Below are 22,654 nucleotides of genomic sequence, written 5' to 3'. Positions count from 1 at the left end.
AGCTGCCTCTGCCCATTGTGGTTCTGTCCCAGGGGAGGCCCCGGCCCCAGGCCTCCCACCCTTACAGGCCCGAGACCATGACTCGGAAGGAGGGTGGCACATGTCTGTGACGGGGGCTGGCGGTGGGGCTGACGCAGGGGCTGACACAGCTGGCGTCCACGCCTCCGATGGACGGGAGGTAGGCGTGGTGGAGGATGGGGAGCTGGAGGGACAGCCGGCGCTGGATACTGGAGAGAAACAGAGGGAGCAGTGTTAGTGAAGACTCAGGCTACTCACCAGAAAGTTCCTTGGACTCGGTTTGGCTCTGAAAGCTGACGATAGGAGCATCTTTTTCTCTGAATCCAAGATCTGTCCCTCCAATCATCTAACAACTCAACCATCCAGCCAGTTGTTAATGTAGGCTTATGCATACCAGCTAACCTCCCCCCCCCCACACACACACACCCGGGAATAGCCAGGGAGACTAGGACGACCAAGGAAGAGGCAGCCTTTTTGAGCTTCTGTCCAGGACTGGCAATGACTGTAACTGACATGGCGGTATTACTGAGAGCAAGGCGTGGCTGCCAACACAGCACTTCTCGTTCTCTCCTCTCAGAAGTCTCCAGTGGACTTGGCTCTTGGTCTCATTCTTGAAAAGCTTCTCAGCTGCTCTCTCCTCATTCCCCTCTGCTGCTGCTTTGCCCAGGACCTCACCCCTTCTTGCTGGGCCAGTTCCAGCAGGTTCTTTCTTGGTCTTTGGCTTCTTTGGTGACTAGTGTTATCTTCCCAACACTGGGAAGCCATGAAAGGACAAAGAGGACATGACTTGATGGGACCTTCGGGGTTCACTAAACTCTCCAGGTGAATCAGGTACTCCCTCTCCCTGCAGCCCTGCCTTCTGGGTGGGAATGTCTCCTAAAATAGTGCTCCTGGGTGCTCTTCCACACCTTTGCACAAGCTGGTTCCCCATAGGAATGCTTTTCCTTTACTTCCTGACCTGATGAACTATGTTTCCTTCAAGATCCAGTAAAATGTCAACTTCTCTGTGCCAATTCCCTTGGAAAGGGAGCCTCCTTCTCGTCCTCTAATCTCCCGGAGCTCTTAGCAAATACCCAGAAACCAGAGCCCTTGGTAAATACCAAAAGCAAGAAAAATCTGGAGACAGGGTCAAGCTGGATGGGGCGGGCTTGAACTAGTGACTGAGGAGGGTCAGCAAGGGAAAGGGAGCTCCCTCCTCACAGGCACGGTCCTTCGACTGAGGAGGGTCAGCAAGGGAAAGGGAGCTGCCCTCTGGCTCCCTCCTCACAGGCACAGTCCTGGGTGGTCTTAATGACTATCATGTCACTAAGTAACCTTAATTGTTGAAAAAGCTGCTCCTGGGGAATGTGCCCAGGCAACTGGTCCCTGCTCTGCTCAGCTGCTTTCTTGTACATTACATACGGGTGTTCCCCAGGGACAGGACTAGATTCCCGTGCCTCGTGCCCCCAGTGCCTGGTCACTCAGGTGAAAAAAATAACAATAAAAAGTCTAGATCCTAACAAAACCCCAACAAGCAAAGGAAGTGGTGCTATTCGCATGAAAAGACAGGGAAAGGTACAAAGGTCATAGACTTCCCAAAGACTTGTCTATGGAGACAAAACTGCACTAAGAAACTGGGGCTTTTGCTTCTTGAAATCATATTGCTTTGGGGTAGAAGCAAATCAATCCACAGGGCTGCCTCATCCCAACATGGTGTGTGCCTGAAGTTTGTTTAGGACATTTATGGGTTCTGAGACCGGGCGTGGTAGGGGGGCAGATGAAAGGCTGACTCCCATTCCCTAAGGACCTGTTGACCAGAAAGGCATCTCCCCAGAGACACCTTCCGAGTGTGCATGGGACTGAAGTGCTGGGGATCTCGTTCTGAAATCAAAGTCGAACCTGTGTAACATCAGCCATGATGACGTTGGCAAAGAGTCCGGGGGAAAAAATAGGGAGCTGAAGTATGAACCTGACCTGGGAAAGAGGTGCCCTGTCCAAGCACTCAGGGCAGAGCTTCTTCCTAGGCAAGGCGGGCATCTGCCTTGAGGCTGTCCAAGTCAGAGAATCCTGCTCCCTGGTGGGATCTTGTTCACCTTTCATTCATTCAACAAATGCCTGCCAAGAACTGACTCAATGCTGGAGCCAGTGTTCAGTCCAGGGGACACAGGAAGGGTTTATACCTTCTCCTCAAGGTACCTACACCCTGATGAGGCCAGCTGATAGGTTAACCGCTGCCCAATGCCATGTAACCATCAGGAACTGTTCTGGACTAAAAACTGGTCCTGCCTTGGAGCTAATTGGGTTAATAGAGACTTAGCCCTGATACTTGCAAATGCCCCCCAACACGCTGTGGTTGGTGATCTGGCCACCTTTGTGTTCTCATTGCTTGTCACTTTCTAGAGGCCAAGTTTCAGAATGGACATGTCCGACCTCTGCTTCCAATCTGCTGTAAGATAGGAAGACAAAATGGCCAGTGAGACAAAGCTAACTGAGATGTCCAAGGCTTAGATGTCATCTTTTTCTTTTTTTCTGCTACAGGGTGCGTGCGCTCGCCAGAAAGACAGAGAGAGACAGAGAGACAGAAAGCGAGAAATCACCCCCCAGGGGGGATGGCCACACTGCAATCCATTCACCTCCATTCTCCTCTTGGGATCTTGGGCACGCACGCACACATGCCTGGCATGAGTTAAAGCCGCCAGGTCCGGGACTTGAACCGGGGTCGACTACAAGGGAGTCCAGCGACTTAGCCATTACACTAACTGCTAGTCCCAAGGCTTGGATGTCATCTTCTCCTTGAGATTTCTCTGACCACCCTACCTAAAATGACACTCCCCAACTCCCTTCTTTGCTTGATTTTTCTCCATAACACCTATCATTTAATATCCGAAGTCTTGCATTTTTTTTTTAAAGTTATTAAGCTGCCCAATAGAGTGGGGTTTCCATGAAAGGAGGGACTTTTGTCTGTTTTTTCCACTGCTGTGTCGCCAACACCTATAGAGGGCTCAATGAATCACTTTCAAGTAAATGCAGGTAGCGAGGCTACACCTGCTATGTGACAAAGGCAATGTGGTACACTGGAGAATTGGTGTTCAAATCCCATCTCCTGCACTTAGCAACTGGGTGAGCTTTGACAAGTCACCTCCACTTATGGAATGAGTTTTTTTGTTTTAAAAAATAAACAGACAAATTATAATATGATTTGCATTAGAGGATTGCTGTGAAGTTAAAATAATGGATGCAAAATACGGTGCAAACTATAACTTGTTGAGCAGGAGTAATGTATTCATTGGTAAAAACTCTAAAGGAGAAGATACTTACTGTTCAGGGGAGTTTATATCTTCTATAGGGTCTTTGCATGTTCGAGAGGGCTCTGTGGTGTTCCACTGTAGCTGGGGATTTTGATCAAGGTGATTTTTTAAAATGGCCTTTCCCCCATCTGAATGCAAAACATCACAACACATTCTGTTAGCTTAGTTTTTGAAAAATCAACACTGCGATCTTTTCAGGATGCTGCCTGAGGAGAGAGAATGCAAAAAAGTCCAACAACCTTCTGTGTTTTCTCAGCCATGGTCTGTGTACCTGCTATCCCAGGACCAGGGCAGTGAGCTGAGATGCCTCGGCCTGGGGATGGAAGCAGTGTGCTAGGGACGTGTATGTCTTGCCCCGTGCCCACCCTCTCTCCAAGAAAAAAGGGGGGAGCCAAGTTGACAATATAGCAACAGAACTTAGAAATGAGAAGTTCTAATAGCAGGTAGTAAGGCTCTTTTCACTTGTCAGAAAGCTGCTGGCAGGGGGTATAAATGGCATCGCCTTTCTGGGAGGGCATTGTTGATACATATCAAACACCATAAAAGGTGCATATCTTTTAATTTATTTTTGAAGTTTCTTATAAGGCATGTGCACTTGTCAGAGAGAGACAGAGAGAGAGAGGAAAGTGAGAAATCGTCCCCTAGAGAGTATGGCCATGCCGCAGTCCCTTCTCCATTCTCCTCTTGAGATTTTGGGCAGGCACGGACATACAGCCAGTGCAAATTTCAAGGTGCCCAGTGTAATGGTCAAGCCATTGGGTCTGGTACTGAAGGCTGTGGAGTCCAGCTGCCTTTACCGCCACCCTACCTGCTGGCCCACAAGCTGCCTAGAATTTCCACTTCTGGGAATCATCCCAAGGAAACAATTAGGGTTACGTGTGCAGACACATTACAAAACGGTTAACTCAGCATCATTTTCAACATCAAAATGTTAGACCTAATTTAAATCTGTGTAGTAACAATGGATTAATGGCATAAGTTATGGGGCCTCCATTCACAAAAAATATTGTGTAGCCACAAAACATGGTGTTGTAAATCCTCTCAACAGCACCTTTGGTGCTTCAGAACGCCACAAGAGTTAAACGAATGTAAAAGCTGGCCCTCACCTGAGAGATCTGGATGGATTTGGTGTGGAGGGGAGCATTCATGTGCTTGTCCGTTTTTGCGGCACTGGTCAGTCTTACACGTGTGTGTCATTTAGCACCACGTGAGTAGAGTTGATCCTCATTATTCATGAATTCTGTGTTCATGAACTCATCTACTCACTCACATTTATTTGTAACCACGAAATCAACACTCACAATGCTTTTGTGGTCATTTGCTGACAGGCAAAGACTGTCAAAAATTTCAAGATGCCCGATGTACATATTCCCAGCTAAGGTCAAACAAGGCGACCTCTGCCTTCTTATGCCAGCTCTCCTAATGTAAATAAGCATCTTTTTGAGGTACATTTGTGGTAAGTTTTTCACATTTTTTTTGGGGGGGAGAGGTTTTCGCTATAGGGTGTGTGTGCTCGCCAGAGAGAGACATAGAGACAGAAAGCGAGAAATCACCCCCCAGGGGGGATGGTCACACCGCAATCCCTTCTCCTCCATCCTCCTCTTGGGATCTTGGGCACGCACGCACACGCGCCCGGCGTGAGTTTTAAGCCACCGGGTCCGGGACGCGAACTGCGGTCGACTACGTGGGAGTCCAGCGACATAGCCATTATGCTAACTGCTGGTTCCCGGCAATTTCGCTTTTTAAAAGGGCCAAAGCACAGAGCCGAAGTACGTCTAGTGTTCCTCAGACAGAGGGCTGTGATGGGACTCAGAAAACATGTGTGTTAGGTCAGCTCCCATCGGGCGTGAGCTCTCAGGCTGCTGGCTACGAGTGCAGTGGTAATGAATCGACTATCTATTAAATACGGCAACTTAAACAGAAATACACATGAAACCAAGCAGCGATCGGTCGACAAGGATACTGACTCAGAAACAGTAGTTTGGTATTTGTTAATTCACTACTCGAGGGGACTTTACAGAATTTAGCTACTGCTAGTTACCATGCATGATGAGAATGCCCGTAGAGCCAGGGTACAGTGTGAATATGTCCCCCCGCCCCATTCGCCTGTTGAAACTTACAGAGGGCAGCCATTAGGAGGTAAGGCTATTATGGGATTAGGACTCTTACAAAAGGGCTTGAGTGGAAGTAGCAGATGGTGTAATGGTCACGACGCTGGACTCCCACATAGTCGACCATGGCTTGAATCTCAGTCTTGGTGACTTAAAACTTATGCAGGGCATGTTTAAGCGTGTGTGCCCATGATCCCAAGAGGAGAGTCAAGGAGGAGCTATTGTGGCGTGGCCATCTCTCCTGGGGGTGATTTCTCACTTTATCTCTCTGTCTCTCTGGCAAGTACAGGTATCCTATAGCAAAAATCTCTCAAAAAAACCCCCAAAACACCAAAAAACAAAACAAAAGGGCTTGAGTTAGTGGCTTTGTTCCTCTTGTCCCTTCTGCCAAGTGAGGCCGTAGCGTTCCTTCCTTCCAGAAAATGCACCGTTCCAGGCACTGACTCTGAGGTGGACACGGAACCTGCCAGGGCCATGCTTTGGACTCCTAGCCTCCAGAACTGTGTGAAATAAACTGTCATTTATATCCTACTCAGCTTGTGGCATTTCTTTTCTTTTTTTTTTTTTTTTGGAGAGATTTTTGCTATAGGGCGCGTACGCTCGCCAGACAGAGAGAGACATAGAGACAGAAAGCGAGAAATCACCCCCCAGGGGATATGGTCACACCACAATCCCTTCTCCTCCATTCTCCTCTCGGGATCTTGGGCACGCACGCACACGCGCCCGGCGTGAGTTTTAAGCCACCGGGTCCGGGACGCGAACCGCGGTCGACTACATGGGAGTCCAGCGACATAGCCATTACGCTAACTGCTGGTTCCCTTGGCATTTTTTTAAAAAATAACAGCACAAATGGACTAAGACACATAGAACGAATCCCCCAAATGGAGTTGCTGAGTCAAAACAGTTTCTATTTTAACAAGTGATGTTTGAAAATGTCCCTTTCCTCATGTGTTTCCTTAAACTCACATTAACTTACAAATTTCTTTTCTTTATCCATTAGTGTGCATGCAGATGAGATTTAGAGAGAGCCAGAGATAGGGTCTTCCACAGGGTCTAGTCACACTACAATCACCCTCCTCCAGTCTTCCAGCCCATCAGATCTTGGGCACTCATGTTTTGGGCTGACTGACTGGGGATTCGAACTGTGGTCAGCATGTGGCTTTTCTTGAACAGCATATTTACTAGTATGTCATGGAGACTGTCCTCTTAGCAATTTTTGATCTCTGATCTTTGCCAGTAGTATAGGTGAAAATGGTATCTCATCGCAAACTCATTTTGTATTCCTTGAATAAGGAGTGAGATCGAGCATCCTTTCTTTTCTTTTTTGGGGGGAGAGGTTTTTGCTATAGGGCGCATGCGCTCACCAGAAAGACAGAGAGAGACAGAGAGACAGAAAGTAAGAAATCACCCCCCAGGGAGGATGGCCACACCACAATCCCTTCTTCTCCATTCTCCTCTCTGGATCTTGGGCACGCACACACACGTGCCCGACATGAGTTTAAGCCACCGGGTCCGGGACTTGAACCGTAGTCAACTATATGGGAGTCCAGCAACATAGCCATTACACCAACTGCTGGTCCCGAGCATCTTTTTATAAATGTAAGAACCACTTGTACTTCCTATCTTAAAATTTGCCAAAGGGCACCTGCACTTGATGGAGACATAGAGAGCGGGAAAGTGAGAAAGCACCCATCCATGGAGTATAGTCACACCCTTCTCTCTGCTCCACCTCTCCCTCCTTTTGGGATTCTGGGTGCATACACAAGTGCCTGGTGTGTTTTTCAGGGTCTGCAGGTCTGGGACTCAAATCATGTAGTCAGCCATGTGGGATACTGCTGCCTTCACCACCACACCAACGATCGGCCCTCTATTTCCTTTCATTAGAACTCTCATTGGCTGACTTTTCTTTTAGGTTGTAGGTACGTAAAAAATTAATTTGTATGTAATTATATATATTTTGTGTATAATTGCATATAATTCCTTTTTTATATAAGAGAATAAGCTTATTACCGGAGTTAAAATATTTTGGGGGTTGGTTTGTTGTTTGACTTTTTGACTGTACTTATGATAGCAGATGCATTGTGAAAAACATTTTTTTGGTAGTTAAATTTATCAACCTTTTCTTTTGTGGCTTCTGTTTTGCATCAAACTGAGAAAGGCCTTTTCTCTGAGTTTATTAAGAAAAGAAATCCCTTGGTTTCCTCTAGTACTTTTATGGTTTTGCTTTTAGCATTAAAATCTTTCATCCATCTGGAATTTATTTTTATGGAAGATATGAGGTAAGGATCTACCTTCTTTGCCAGATGGCTAACCATTTATCCTAATGAAATTGAATAATTCATTTTTCTGCCACCAATTTGAAATGCCCACCTTTGCCAAATGCTAAAATTACTAGGAGTATTTTTTAATTTAATTTAAAGTTTTTGCTATAGTGTGCATGCACTTGCCAGAGAGCAATAGAGAGTGAGAAGGAAAGTGAGAAATCAATCCCTTCCCCATCCACCCACCCCTGAGGGGATGGCCGTCCCACAATCCCTTCTTCATTCTCCTCTTGGGATTTTGGGCACACATGCACACACGCCCAGCATGTTTCTCAAGTCACTTGGTCCCAGGAGTCAAACTGCACAGTAGGCCACATGGGATCCAGCCACCTTAATCACCACACAACCAGCAGGCCCCCATACTGGCAATATTGTACATTTTTTTCCAAAAGGTAGGGAAAAAGTGGTTTGTGTTACTGTGGCATGTATTTTGCGAGTGGTTGGTGAGTTGAGCATCATATCATATCTTACTGACTGTGCCTTTCTTGTACATTCCTGAGGCATGCTGGAAACCAGGCAGTACTGTCCAGAAAAGGAAGGGTAAACTATAGAACAAAAAGGTAACAGGGCGCGGCCCTGGCTGTACACTGGGCATGCCAGCATGCTGTGCACCTGTGGAACGGGAACCTGAGAGATGAGAAACAACGCCACAGGCCAGGCAGGGTGGGGCTCAGGAACACACCGAACTGTGCTCCAGCTCTGTGGGTGTGACTTCAACCAGGGCCTCTCTGAGCCTCAGTATGTTCACCTGTAAACTGGACGGTGGACCGTTGGTTGCTGAAAGCAGAGTCTCTGTGTTGTAGGAGCCCTGCCTGTGCTTACCTGTGCTCTCGGTGAAGTTCCCCAGGTTGAGAATATCATTGAGCTCCTGGTAGTGGTTCTGTTTGATGTAGGTGGTCTTTTCTGGTGTGTCCTGCAGCTGCATAGTGACCTCTTCCAAGTCTTTATCCAGCTAGAAGACAGAGACTCCAGCTGAGACAGAGTCCCCTCCCCAGCCCTGGAAAACACATCTTTGGAAGCAAGGGATGGCTTACTGGGCGGGTCCCTGCCTGGCTTTGTAGGGTTTTGGGAGACAGAAGGGCTGCTGAAACTTAGTGATGAGGTACAGGGGTACAGAACAACTGCTAGCTGCTGTTCAGGGAGAAGCTCTGATCACAGTGACCTGGGCTTTGCAATTCAGTGTAGGCTGGAGCCTGATGGAACCTGCTAAGCAAGTCAGGGAGGCAGGGACAGGCCATGGCCACCCCTTCTTACTGGCTTGTGAGAATCGAGTCTCAACCTCTATTTGTAGAATGGGATGATAATATGTGTACCATGCCAGGATGCTGTGATGTTAATGGGATAATAGAAAGTTTAGCTCAGTGCCATAATAAGAGTACTCTGTTACTAGGCTAATATGGCTATAATTATTATTATTGGTCCCTAACAGGATCCTCAGGGAGAGGATGGAAATGCAGGGCTACTCAGCTTCTAGCCTCACACTGCCATGAAATCTCAGACCAGCAGGGACTCATCCAGAGCAGTTCATCAGGATGGCTCTCAGTCATCTCCAGGTTGAGTAGGAATCAGGTGGCAGACCCTGGGGCAGTTCAGCCCTTGAGAAGCCTGGGGAGTGAGTGTGTGGGTGTGGGTGGGGGGTGGGGATGGTAGTTGGGGTGGGAGGTGGCACCCTACAGGGAGGGGGAGGAACCTTATTTTCTGTAAAGAGCTGTTCTGATGTCTAGAGTACAACCATTACGTTGTTCCGTAAGTCTGCATGCTGAGGAGGAACAGGATACCCTTTTCTGTGCAACTCAAATGGCCGAGTGAGCATCAGAGGTGGGAGCAAGAGGAGGTCAGATTGCATCAATTTCAGAAAAGAGACCCGACATTTTTGGGGCTTAACAGGGACATGGGTTCCCTAATGTGAGTGAACTCTTCATTGTTGAAGTACGCAAGCAGAGGTGATATGTAAAAGCACAGAGGCATGGCGTAGCTAACCACAGAGAGGGCTGGCCTTAACACAGAACCTGCGAGGGGCCCGCGGACTGACACCTTTCCTACTTTGCTGCCAGTTGGTGGCCCTGTCCTAAAGGAGTCATTTCCAGGTGCACAGACAACCTACAGTAGTGGCTCTCCATGGAAATCTACCGTGAGCCCCTCGAAAGGGGTGAGAGATCTTGCAAATAAAAAATAGAATGTGCAATCTGAATTTCTGATAACAACAACAAAAGTACCCTTTTCTTTGAGATAAGTCTATCCCATAGAATGTTTGGGATAGACTTACACCGAAAAATATGGTGGACTGTTGACTGGGCATTGAAGTTGAGCTGGGTATCCTATGTCTACTCTGGCGATCCTGTGCGTGACTACTTCCTTGCAACTGTCCAGCTAGGGACCGTATTTACCAGTCTCCCCTGAGTGTGATCCTGAGATCTCTTGCCCATGTAACAGCAGCAGACACCAAATATGTGCCATTTTTGTGTCACTTGACAAATGGGCACTACCTCCTGTGGAATTCCTGACTCTTCCCTTCCTGAGAGTGGATATGACTTCCATTTGGCTCTACCTGCACCCATGAGGGAAACGCCTTGGGAAATGGCAGAAAACCAGAGAAGGGACTTAGTCCAGCATGGCTATGGGCACAGAGCTGCCCAAACAGGACCTCTGTCCTCAACACTGCTAGGTAAGAGAGGAATGAACATATTTTGTCTGGGCCACTTTATTCTGGGGCCTCCTTGTGGCAGCAGCGTAGGCAGCAACCCTGCCCAACACAGTCCTGGGTTCCTTTCTTGTCCCCCTCGCTGAGTTTGAATTCCGCTATTAAAGGCTGCAGAGCACGAGTCCAGTCACATCTCCTGACCCACAAGGAGAAGTGAAAAAGGGGGAAGGACTCAATTGTTTTCTCTCCCTGGTGTAGGAAGTCCAGAATTTGAGCTTGGGCACAATGGGATCTGGTTATGGATTTTTCTGGACTATTTAAGGACCTGTGAAGGACCTTCAGGACAAGGGTGAGGTCTCCTGCAACAAACTCTCCCTCCTTCTTTTCACTTCCTCTTCTCTAGCTGTACTTTCTACAGATGTGGATACCACTGGGTTGGCTGGGAGAATGTAAAACGGAGACACATACATGCACATGCACACACACATGAACACACACACTTAAGAAGCTATGATCATCCTGCTCACGCATCTCTAGAATTCTTCTTTATGAGAATGTCTCGAATGTGGCATTACTGGATGCCAAGAGCTCGGGCCCAGTGGCCAGTTAACTACTGTCAGGCTCTGTCAAGCTGCCTATGTGGTGAACGGTTCCTGGTTCCTGCAGCTGTAAGAGCACCAGATGGGACTGTCACCATGGGGCAGGATGTTCTAGAGGGGATGTGGTGTGAGGGAAGCTCTGAAAGTCCCTGTCCCAGTCAGAGGGACTCAAATGGAAGGAGGGGCCCTGGCTGCCAGGTGGAGTGGGGGATACCTCTGTGATCTTCATGCGCAGGCGGTGGTTTTCCGACTGTAGGCCCTCCAGGCGGGATGTGCTGGCTTGGTTCACACTGGTGACCGAGGTGGACGTTTTTGAGTCTTCTTTCTTCTGATTCTGAGTGAACTGGAATCGCCTGTTCTGAGTTGCTGCATCTGGGTTTGTTCTCAGAGTGATGAGCTGAAAGGACACGGGAAGTATAAGGGGTTGAAGGGAGAAGCCTGGGTCCTTCCACGCATCAGAGCTGCAGTCCCTCCCAGCAGGCCTGCCTTGGAGACAGGGGCCCAGGAAGACACAGCCTGGGCTCTGCCCCTCGGTGTGTGTGACCTTGTACAGTACTGGAGAGCTGAGTGAGCCATGGCCCATCAGGACTTCCAGGTGCAGAGGCGCGGGTGTGGAGTCGGGAAGAGGAAGGACTTACTCTACACCAGGCCAGCATAGATCAAGGACAGAGGGCCCTCCACAGTGCTGTAGCCTGGGCTGAGTCCTGCAGAGGGTCTGAGAGGAGGGTGGGGAACTGCAGTGGGGAGAAACAGCATATGCTAAGGAGGGAGGCCTGGGGCACAGGGCACTGTCGAGATGGTAAACAGGATTCTGGAGACTGGAGGTGAGCCGAGGGTCCTGAAAGCCAGATTCTGGAGCTGAGGTGGTAATGGGAGTAAGCAAAGCTGATTGGGCAGAGTGACACTATAGGAGGTGGGCTGAGAGAGCCATCTGGCAACTTTTGCAGGATGAAGAGAATGTCAGGGTGCAGAAAGAGAAGCTGTCATGTTGGCCTGGAGCCTGGGTGGGGATGGACACACCAGAGGCACCTTAAGGCAGAGGTGAGGTATTCCAGAACTGGCTGCATGCCAGGGAGGATGGAGGCAGTGGGCAGCTCACTCCCCTAAACAGGTCCCACCTGATCTCCCTCTGCCCCTGCCCAACTCTGGAGCACATGCTCCCCTACTTGGGTTAGTAGCTTCTTCCCAGCTCTGCGTCCTACTCCTGTCTGTCCTCTTGAGACCCACTGAGGTCAGGCTCCCCTCTACACGACCCCTCCACTGCAGGTCAACCATCCCCCCACATGCATTGTGCCCACTGCTGTATAGGTTGATGCTTGAAAACTGTCTCACGAAGATGGTCCTGAAGGTCAGCTCTGGGATAAATAAAAATGTAAATGGCTACTAAAAATGATCATTTCTGGGGCCAGCAGGTGGTACAGTGGTTAAAGACTCCTACATGGCTGACAATGGTTTGATCCTGGACTCAATGACTTGAAAATCACAGCAGGTGCGTGTGTGCCCAAAATCCCCAAAGAAGAACAGAGGAGGAGGGATTGTGGTGTGGCCATCCCCATGGGGGGTGGTTTCTTACTTTCTGTCTCTCTCTGGTGAGTGTATGTGTCCTAGGGCAAAAACGCAAATAAATAAATAAAGGAAGTTATTTCTTTTGACCCCATAATACTACTCTGTGAGTCTATCTTAAGGGAATATTGGAAACAAGGAAAATATGTAATGAAGAAAAATATGTTCACTTATAGTATAAAAAAAATCTTCAAAGAACTGTAAGGGTCTCTTAAGGGATCAAGCGGACTGTAAATGAAGGAACTTCCTCTCCGTGGTGGTTAAGATGTGGGAAAGCCGGGAGGACAAAAAGTTAAGTGAAAAAGGCAAACTACAAAATCCTAAGAGTGCTATAGTTACAGCTGTGTCTTAAAACACATCGCATTCTAGCCATTAAAAAAAAAAAAAGACTAGAAGAAAACACATCAAAAACATGAACAGCATGGGGGCTTGTTGTTGGCACAGTGGTAAAGTGCAGGGCTCTGCCAGGCTGGCTCACGTGGGGAGATGCCTGGTTCAGGTCTGAAGCCCTCCCAGAGTGTGCCTGGCACACACATGCCCACGATCCAGCCTGGCTGAGGCTGGGAGTGAATCAAGGCATCGAGATTCTACTGGGTACTTTATCTCTGTCTTTGTCTCTGTCTTATTCATGGAACGAAAATAAAATTGGACCAGCCCCAGGGCCTGGTGATTAAGGGAACCAGATTCCACATGGCTTATCACACAATTCGAATCCTAGACCCAGTGGCTTGGCAAAATAGATAAATAAATAAATAAAAAGCTGGGCACATGTGTGCCAAATCCCAACAGGACTAAGAAATGGAGAAGGGACTGCAGTGTGACTATGCCCTACTAGGAGGTGCTATCTCCTTCTCTGTCTGCCTCTGGCAAGTACACGTGCCTTCCGGAAAAAAGAAAATCACACAAAAAAATCTTAAATAAAACCCCCCTAAAACATTACTAGTAAAAACAAAAAGCCCAAATAAAACATTATCAGTGATTATTTTTGGGTTGGTAGGGCTATGTGAAATTTCTGAAAAAATCTGGCTTTCCTTCTGTGCCCGTCCTGGATTTTCTACAGTGTGAGTTGTCTCCATCATAAAGAACACGTAACACTTGAAGCAAGTGGAGGAAATGCGACAGGCCCCTTGAGGTGGGTCGAGGCCCGAGGCCAGGGTGGCGAGAGCCCGCAGTGCTCACCTTCGGCACAAACACCAGGCAGAGGGTGATGGTGCTGCAGAAGATGATGACCAGGGCCACGATGCAGAACTGCACGTTGGGCTGGTCCCGGGTCAGGAAGGAGACGGCAGCCCCGATGATGCACATGATCCCCACATTGTAGACGCTCATGCCGATGTACTTGCTGTCATTGAGTGCAGGGATGCTGACATTGCGGGTCTCCCAAGCTAAGAAACAACCGAACAACTGAAATGGCCAACAGAAAGGAGAGATGGTCATTACCAATGGAGGCACACGCTCGGTGCTTGGAGGGGCTGGGAGAGGGCGGCTGGGGCTTTGCTGTTGGCCAGGTCTTCTGGCTGTCACCTTGTCTCCTCTTGTGGCCCTGACTTGAGTCCCGCTGAGGAGATGCAGGTGGGGGTGTGACAGGTGTCTGGCTCTCCTTCCACCATCACAACGCAAGGACTACTTGGAGCCCTCATGAGGTGCTGGGCGAGGCAAGGAGGGATTCTTCCCTGGAGCCTTCAGAGGGAGCATGGCACTGCCTTGATTCCACACTTACGGCCTCCAGAAATGTGAGAGAATGCCTTTCTGTCACTTTAAGCCATTGGTTTATGATAGTTTGGCATGTGAGGCACAGGAAATGAATATACCATCCACAGATAGCACAGTCTGTTTTGAAGGGAGTGAGCTCCCCAACACCAGAGGGGTTCAAGCAGGATACTCAGGGTAGGCTGGAGGTGGGACTGAAACATCTGACAATAGGGGGTGTGCATACTCCTTCTAGCCCTGAGATTCTATGATTCCAGAACAGAAGTGGGGGGGTGAGGCGGGATTTTTAATCCTAAACTCTCTGGGGTAGGAGAGCTGTGAATAGTTCTCTGTGTACACTGGAAATGGTTTTGCATTTGTGCTGTCAAATACAGCTTGTATTGACATGATCTGGCTGAAGGCATTTGCTTCTCTGGGAGAGATACAGCCATCTCTAACCACTTTTAGAAGTAGGTGGGAGAAGATGATGAATGATCAAAACATTGCAGAGAAATCCACTTTAAAGATGTCACTATGATTCACCATAAACTAATTTCACTGCATCTCAGAATCCAGGAACATTGAGGCTGGAAGGATCCTGGAGAGAGTTTAGTTTCACTCTGCTCAACAAAGGCTAGGGGACCTCGAGTCATCGCCACAACATGCTACCCATGACAGGGTGCTCACCCTTCTCAGGGGACATCTGGGGACATTGCTCCCTTCCATGGAGCTGAGATCTGTCTGCAGCAACTTTGCCTGCTGCTAGTGAACTCAGGCCTGGGCTGCCCATCTCTGACAAGTTCCTGGTGACCACGCTCTCTCAGTGTGAACCAGTCTTTGGCTTGTCCTTAAGTCCCCATTCCCACTTGGGGCACTCCTGTGGACACTTCAGGGTCACTACCTTGTGCGGCCCAGACAATAGCCCAGGAGTGCTCTAAAGACCTTCATGGAAGCCACAGGGGGGATCTCAATTGACATGAAGTGGGGGACAATCTTTGCCCTGGGTCCCCTCACACATGCTCTTCTGCTGCAGGCCCCTGCAGGACATGGGATCAATCATGAGTTGTTCTCTGAAGCAACATCAGGCTAAGGATGCATTTGAGCAGCCCAAGAAATTCCAGTTTATTTGCCTTTTGGAGAGGGTTTCGTTCTTGGACTCCACGTGAGAGCCACAGAGAGTGGCTTAACTTTTCTGTGGACAGATCTGAGGAGACTGGGGTGGTCAGCCTCCTGGTGTTGGAGGGATTTAAATAGAGGCACTGCTTGTACAGGGTGTGGGAGAGAAGATTGGCTGTTTGCACTGGGCTAAAGTAGGGTGGGACTGACCTTTCTAGGCCTTCCTAACTCTGAAATCCCACAACCGGATGAGGTGGGCTTGGTAGGTGATCTTTGATTTTAACATATCAGCGGAGTAGGAGTGCTGGGTTCAAAGAATGGGGGTTATGGGAAAATCATTGGAAAATCATTTCCCATCTCTGGCCCTGACTTTTCTCATCTATTAAATGGGGATGATTCCATTGACCTCCCATGGATTTAGAGGCGATCCCACAAAATGTGGGATGTGGGCATCTGCTGGTTGTCAAGACTGCTGTTTCCGGGAACAGTACAGTGACAGCTGTGAGTTGCAGTCACAGGTTTTGGGATGGTTCTCAGGTTAAGATCTTGCCTCTGCTGCTTCCTAGCTGAATGGCTTCAGGAAAGACACCAAGCCTCAGTGACCTCATCAGTGAAATGGGGATACTATTTTTACTTGTCTCACAGGGCTGTTGTGGGAGCTGAAATAACACATGGAGGACACTGGGCCTGGCAGAGAAGTGCTTAGTCACCAGGGTTCTGTTTATTTTTGTTGATGGAGTCTCCTGGGAGAGAAAGGCTGACAGAGAAGTGACCCCTCCACTCTGCCTCCTGCTCCACACCTACCATGAGAAGCCCCTTGTAGGCATAGACGATGCCCAGCCAGATGGTCATGTGGGTGTTCTCACAGTGCTCCAGGAGAGGGCGGATGGAGATGTCCCGTCCTGCTGGGTCCGGCTGCAAGAGGAGAAAACAGAAACCCCAGGGATGGTGCTGGGCACCCTTCCAACAGCCGGGTCCCTGTCTAAGGGTCCATTTCCCTCCCGGGGGCCACAGCCAATGCTGCCATCCAGGAGGATTATTGGCTCCATCTTTGCATTCCCACAGTGTGCAGCTCAGGTCTCGATTAATGCAGACTATTTCTGTTTTTGGTTGCAACTTAACCCTGCACTCCAGTTCTCTGTGTTCTTCAAACCCAACCAACTTGAGTCAGAGCTCTTGAGGGTAGGGTCTGGGCCACTCCTAGCACAAGACCCGGCCCTGAAATGGTATCCATTATGTTTGCTGAAAGAGTCAGATAATGAGGCACAAAATCATGTCGGAAGGTCTTCAGGTGTCTCTGGGCATAACTCGGGTAGATGAAGACAGAGAAGATACCTGTCGGTCAAGCCTGAGGCCCATCAGTTATTTTGTAGACTGTCTCTCGATTTGGGTTTTTCTCAAGCCCTTCTAAGGAGACTCTCCTGCCTACCACCCCCACTGTGGGAGCCGTAGTGGCAGCCACGTTATGTACCACATGACCCAAACTGGGCCAGAGCTGATTGGACAACAGGTGGCACCTGACCCCAGGCAGCCAATCCAGAGGCTGGTGAGAGACGTCTGAGGTTTCCTAGTACAAAGTGCTCTGCGGAAAGGGGGGTGATGGAGAGGAGGCTATCCAAGCACATTCTCCCCGCTCAGGAATTGGAATTAGGAAACTCTGGGATAGAATCAGCCAGAGGGTGGCAGGGGAAGTAAAAGCTGCCCAGGACATTAAGCAGTATCCACCATCTATTTACATTTTTTGAACCATCTGAGAGCATGTTGCAGACATCCTGACCCTTCGCCCCTATATATCTCAGCATGTATCTCCTAAGAATAAGGTGATACTCTCATATCACCACATATACTTACCCAGTTCAGGAAATTTAGCACAGATAGAATATACTAACACACTATCCATTTTCCCGTTTTACCAGTTGGACCAATAATGTCCTTCATGGCAACTGTGGTTTTTCCAAAGCAAGATCCAACCCAGAGTGTGTATTGCATTTACTTCTTGTGTCCCCCTGGTCTCCTTTGATCTCAAACAACTCCACAGTCTTCTTTGGTTCTTTATGTTATTGATATTTCTGAAGAAGCAAGTTGAGTTATTTTGTAGACTGTCTCTCAATTTGGGTTTTCCTCAATGTATTGTCACGGTTAGATTCAGGTTATGCATTTTTGGCAGGCATCCTACATAAGTGATGTCCTCGCCTTCTCTGTGCTTCCCATCAGGGGCACTCAATGGCACTCTGAGCCATCAGTGGTGGTGCTAACTGTGACCACTTGGTTGAGGTGATGCGTGCCAGATCCCTCGACTCGAAAGGTACTGTTTCCCCTTTGTAATTAATAAATAATCTGTGGGAGCTACTTTGAGACTGTATGAGTATCCTGTTCCTCCACAAACGCTCACTCAGTGGTTTCAGTATCCATTGATGATTCTTACCTGAGTCATTTATTACTTTGGTGGCTGTGAAATGGTGATTTTCTAACTCTGTCATTTCACTTAAACACTTGGCACTCTACTGAAACAAGGGCTTCCCTTTTCTCCCATTTACTTATGCATGACAGCATGGGTTCCTTTTTACTTCAGTGTCCTACAATCCATTGATATTATTATTATTATTATTATTATTATTTTGAGAGAGATTTTTGCTATAGGGTACATGCACTCGCTGGAGAGACAGAGAGTCAGAAAGCGAGAAATCGCCTCCCCAAGGGGATGGTCATGCTTCAATCTCTTCTCCTCCATTCTCCTCCTGGTATCTTGGACAAGCATGCACAAGCACCTGGCACGAGTTTTAAGCCATCGGGTCTGCGACTAGAACCACGGTTGACTATGGTGGGAGTCCAGTGATGTAACCATTACACCATCTGCTGGTCCTGCATTGCTATCATTGTTCATTAAAACAATTGTCAAAGGGCACAGGTGTTTGCCGGAGAAAGACAGAGAGGCAGAGAGAGGAAAAGAGAGAAAGCATGCTTTCTCAATGGGACATGATCATGCTTCAATTCCTTCTCTTCCATTTCTCCATCCTGTTGGGATTTTGTACACATATGTACGCATGCTTGGCATGTCGCTGGGGCCAGGATTTAAACTGCAATTGGTCATGTAGGATCCTGTTTCCTTATCCACCAGGCCACAGGGCCTGTGACATTATTCATTTTGTTGATCAGATCTTTCCAGGTTTGGCCATTGGTAAACTCCCTCATCACAGATGATTTCTCCACATGGACCCCATAATTAAAAACATGCCCGGCAATGTTTTTCAAGCTGCCAGGTCTGGGACTTGAACTGCGTAGTCAGTCATGTAAGATCTACCTGCCTCAACCCCTCCTCCCTGGCTGGCCCTGTTACATAATTTTTGGGAGCACTTTCTTACTTCTAGGCGCAAGATATGTCAGACTCTCCTAACACTTTCCTTGTCCCAGCCTTGGAACCAGTCATGTATCTGAGGAGTCCTGCTTCTTTCTAGTGGAGAATATTAGAAACCAGTATCTAGAGCCAGCCCCATGGCCTAGTGGCTAAGGGAGGCACACCTCACATGACTGACATGACTGACATGGCTGGAGCTCCAGCCCAGCGGCTTGAGAGACACACTGAGCATGTGCCACTGGACATGTGTGCGTGCCACTGGACATGTGTGCATGTGTGCCCCAAATTCCATCAGGATGGAGAAATGGAGGAGAAAGGATCGTGTCATGACCACATCCCCTGGTGTATGTGTGAGGGGATGCCTTTTCCTTCTCTCTCTCTTCCTCTGTGTCTCTCTCCAGAAAGTAGATGTACCCTCAGGCCAAAAACACAACACCTTCATGTGTTCAGTTCCTAAAGTGTCCTTACTTCTAGGCCCTTTTTTATCTCTCTGTCTGTCTGTCATCACTTATCATCTATCTGTACATAGATACAGATAAAATTCAACACCACAGAGTTCTCATTTGCCTTCCCCCATCCCACATTTGCATCTCACTGGCTTCCAATGCCATCAAAATATTTACCCATGTCTTCATGGGTAGAGATACAAAAAGTTTCAGAATTGATTCATCGCTACATGATTAATCACAAACTTACTAAAAGAAGATTTCTCTGTGAAGCTGTTTGCCTTTAGATCAGATCCCACTGAGGGTGGATGGCCACAGTTCAGCATGCTGTGTTTTGAGGGAGTTGTGCTGTTAAGGCCCAGGCTTTACAAAGGCACACCTCTGTGAGTAGGAGGTAGACATTCCTGGGGTCTATCACTAGGAAGAAGGGGCACTTTGATAGCACCCAAGGGTGTGGAAGGTGGGCCTGAGGCAGGTGGAAGGTTAGATACCTTTCTTTATGCCTAGCCTTCAATTTAGGGAAGGCGATGGTCCCATACAGAGGCAGGAGCCAGGAAGGGTGGGGCCTGTGGGTTCAGGCCAGTTCAGGCCAATTTGTAAGCAGATCATACAACGGAATGTTCTCCCAGGCTTGACTTCCCTTTGCTGTTCCAAACCACAGGAAGCCATAGCTCAGCCTCTTTGGTTCTATGGGCATCAAGTCCAGACTTGGCTGGAGTGCTACAGACGACAGCAGGCTCCCTCGAGGTCTCCAAGTGAGAGAGGGACCCCAGGGGAAGGTGATCTCTAGTAACCAAAATCAGAGTGGTCAATGCTAGAGATTACCCCTTCATTGCTAACCACGCAGGAGTCGGGATGCATTTTACTGAGGGCAATGTGGGCTTCCTGACATCCTTTCACTGTTCAGTTAAGGAAACAGAGTGAACTTGGTCCCATGGTCAACAGTGACCTAGTGGCAGAAGCTGGGTTTCTCCAATGCCTGACAACCCAGCAACATCAGAATGCAGTAGACAGGCCCAGTGTGGTCACGCACGAATAGCAAACTCACTAATGATGATTGGGTCTGTTTTTCTGCAATGAAAGGCAGTCATTTATGATGGCAACTTAGTCATTGTAGAGAGGACTGGTTCTGTCATACGCCATTGTTCGATGTAATGAATCTACCCACAGGAGTTTGACAATGGTTATCAGGCTTATATACCCTCCCCTGCTGTCCCTCCCCTACCTTCCCGCTTTTAGTGAGATGGTTGCACAGTTCTCTTATTGAACCAGAATCGTCTCCTGGATCTCTGGCCATCGGTGCTTGTCTTTTCTATGGAGCTCTCCAGAATAATCCAAGCTCTCTCTCTCTCTTTTTTCCTAGAGGGTGCATGTGTGAAGTGAGGAGTGGCTGTGCTGGTGAGGCTAGGGTGTGGGGAGTCTGTGGATAAAGCCTCTTGGCTCCTGTGCTAAATCCCCAAACACTGTACAAGTCATGCTTCTTGGCCGACCTGACCTGATCCTGCCTGGTGCTGGAGTGACTCACGGGGAGAGGAGCCTGAGGACTCACTGAGAGGGGATTTGGAGAGAGTTGCACCACCTGAACACTCACTTGGCATTGTTGTCATGCACCAAAGCACCACTTGAGGGCACTAAAGAACTGCATGGAAGGCTGACGGACTGCCCTCTGCTGTGGACACAGAACTGCGTGCGTGGCTCAGTAGGGCAGGGAATGGTGAGGCTGTCAGCAGCAGTCTGTTACTCTGGAAGACACAACTGGCCTTACATGAGACAAGATTTCCAAGCACCAGGGAGGACCCACCCTGCTCCCCTTCCAGGGCGGCTGTTGGTGGCTGAATGGGGGACCCAGGCCATATTTGGGCACTGCACTGGAGCTGCTCCCACTGTGGGCTGGCCACACGGCCCAAGCCAGCAAGACAGGGCACTGACTCCTGAAGGCGCTGGCCAGGGTCTCACGTCAGAGAGATGTGTCTGGGTTTCAGGCCCACTTTGTGCAACTGCAGTTACAGCTTTTGCCCTGCCTTAATATTTCTCTTGCTCTGGTGGACTGGTCTACAAGGACTTTCAATTTGCTTTATTTTCCTTCCTTCCGTATTGCTCGCCTGGTCAATTACCTAAGTAATTATTCATTCCTCCCTATGATACATAAATATTAAACACTATAGCTTGCTGGGTTCGGTTTTGTGCACAAGGGATGCAGCAATAACCAGGACAAGAGCCCTGTCCTGTGGTCTCCCATTCTAGTAAGAGCACAAAGGTTTCCACGAGGATGGCCTCAGGAGGAGAGTCAGTTGACCTCACCCAGTAACAGCAGCCTTAGGTCTCCAAGACTTGTCATGTGTTCCAGCTATGTGTTAGTTGCTAGGCTATCTTCTCAAAGCCTGCTAAGAACCCAGCCATGTGCTTGTGACACCCACCTTAAAGATGAGAAAACTGAGGTGTAGAGAGGTTTAGTAACTCGCTCGTGTTTTCCAGCTGCTAAGCCTCAGAGCTGAGATTAAACCTAGGCTGGCTGACTCCCAAAGCAGTGCTCCTCCATCTCTCACATGCGCCTCCCGCAATTTGCCCAGCCTCTCCTAAGCATCACGTCAAATCCCAGGAGTCAGTGCACGTGAACCTGCGTTATAAACTGCGAGGTGCCATGCCTCAGGGAGGAATACCTTCATTGGTAAGGGTCAGTGGCCCCGAAGCTCTGAGAAGACTGTGCTTTGGTGCTGCAGGCTGAACTCAAATTCATCATGCTCCTTCCTGCCAGCAGGGCCCTGTGCCCAGCAGAGGCCATGCCTGTGTATGGTGGCCAGAGGATGGAAGTGCTCACACCTGATTCCTGGTCGGCTACCGCTCAGTGGGAGGCCGGCAGACGCTGCTGAGGAAAAGCCTCCCCCATCTGTGCGGCAAGCCGAGAGCAGCTGGCCTGAGAGTCCACTGCATAAAGCAATTATTCACAATGTAGGTCAGTGGCCCTTGCAAACAGCCTGCACCAGAGAACTGCACACGCATAGGCCGGGGGTCAAGGCACAGGTCAAGATGTGGTTGCCTGAAAGGTCAAAGACCTTGGCCCTGCTACTGACTTGCTGGGTTATCTGGGGCAAGTCCGCTCCCTTTTCTCTACCCTGGTTTCCCATTTGTTTATTTACAGTATAGTCAGTGTGAGCTGAATCACTGAAGGATGACTGCATTTGTCCTGTACTCATTCGTTCAAAATCGACTCCGTGAGTATTCACCATGCACCCACCGTGTGTCAGGCACAGTGCTAGATGCTGGAGCAGGTTGCATGCTTTCCTGGGGCGTGCATTCTAGTGGAGGACAGACATGCTCACATACCATGCGGGGCAGCTATGGTACAGTGGTGACAGATATTCCTAAAGGCAGCTGTGGGGTACTTCAAGGGCTGTGATGGGGGACCTACTTCAAATCAGGCAGTCTTGGAAGGCCTTTCTGAGGTGGTGACAAGTACTTTGAGATCTGAGGCTGAGCAATACCAGGCATGTGAAACTGAGGGAAGAGC

At 48.8% G+C, this 22,654-nt stretch overlaps 1 protein-coding gene across 1 annotated transcript in view; it reads right to left on the bottom strand.

Moving 5' to 3' along the window:
• Positions 1-6: 6 nt before the first annotated feature.
• The window catches only part of GABBR2 (gamma-aminobutyric acid type B receptor subunit 2), a 414,026-nt gene continuing 391,378 nt past the window's right edge, over positions 7-22,654 (bottom strand). Inside the window, exons 14-19 of the mRNA XM_006143690.1 lie at positions 16,150-16,260; positions 13,720-13,944; positions 11,192-11,374; positions 8,560-8,689; positions 3,316-3,433; positions 7-227 (exon numbers count right to left, since the gene is read on the bottom strand). Of these exons, the coding sequence (XP_006143752.1) occupies positions 62-227; positions 3,316-3,433; positions 8,560-8,689; positions 11,192-11,374; positions 13,720-13,944; positions 16,150-16,260 (933 nt within the window). The 3' untranslated portion in view covers positions 7-61. The remainder of the gene's footprint in view (positions 228-3,315; positions 3,434-8,559; positions 8,690-11,191; positions 11,375-13,719; positions 13,945-16,149; positions 16,261-22,654) is intronic.

The sequence above is a fragment of the Tupaia chinensis genome, unplaced genomic scaffold (genome assembly GCF_000334495.1).
Source record: "Tupaia chinensis unplaced genomic scaffold, TupChi_1.0 Scaffold000104_1, whole genome shotgun sequence".
NCBI classification, from domain to species: Eukaryota; Metazoa; Chordata; class Mammalia; order Scandentia; family Tupaiidae; genus Tupaia; species Tupaia belangeri.
Note: the sequence above shows the minus strand (reverse complement) of the source record. Positions and strands in the feature narration are given on the sequence as shown.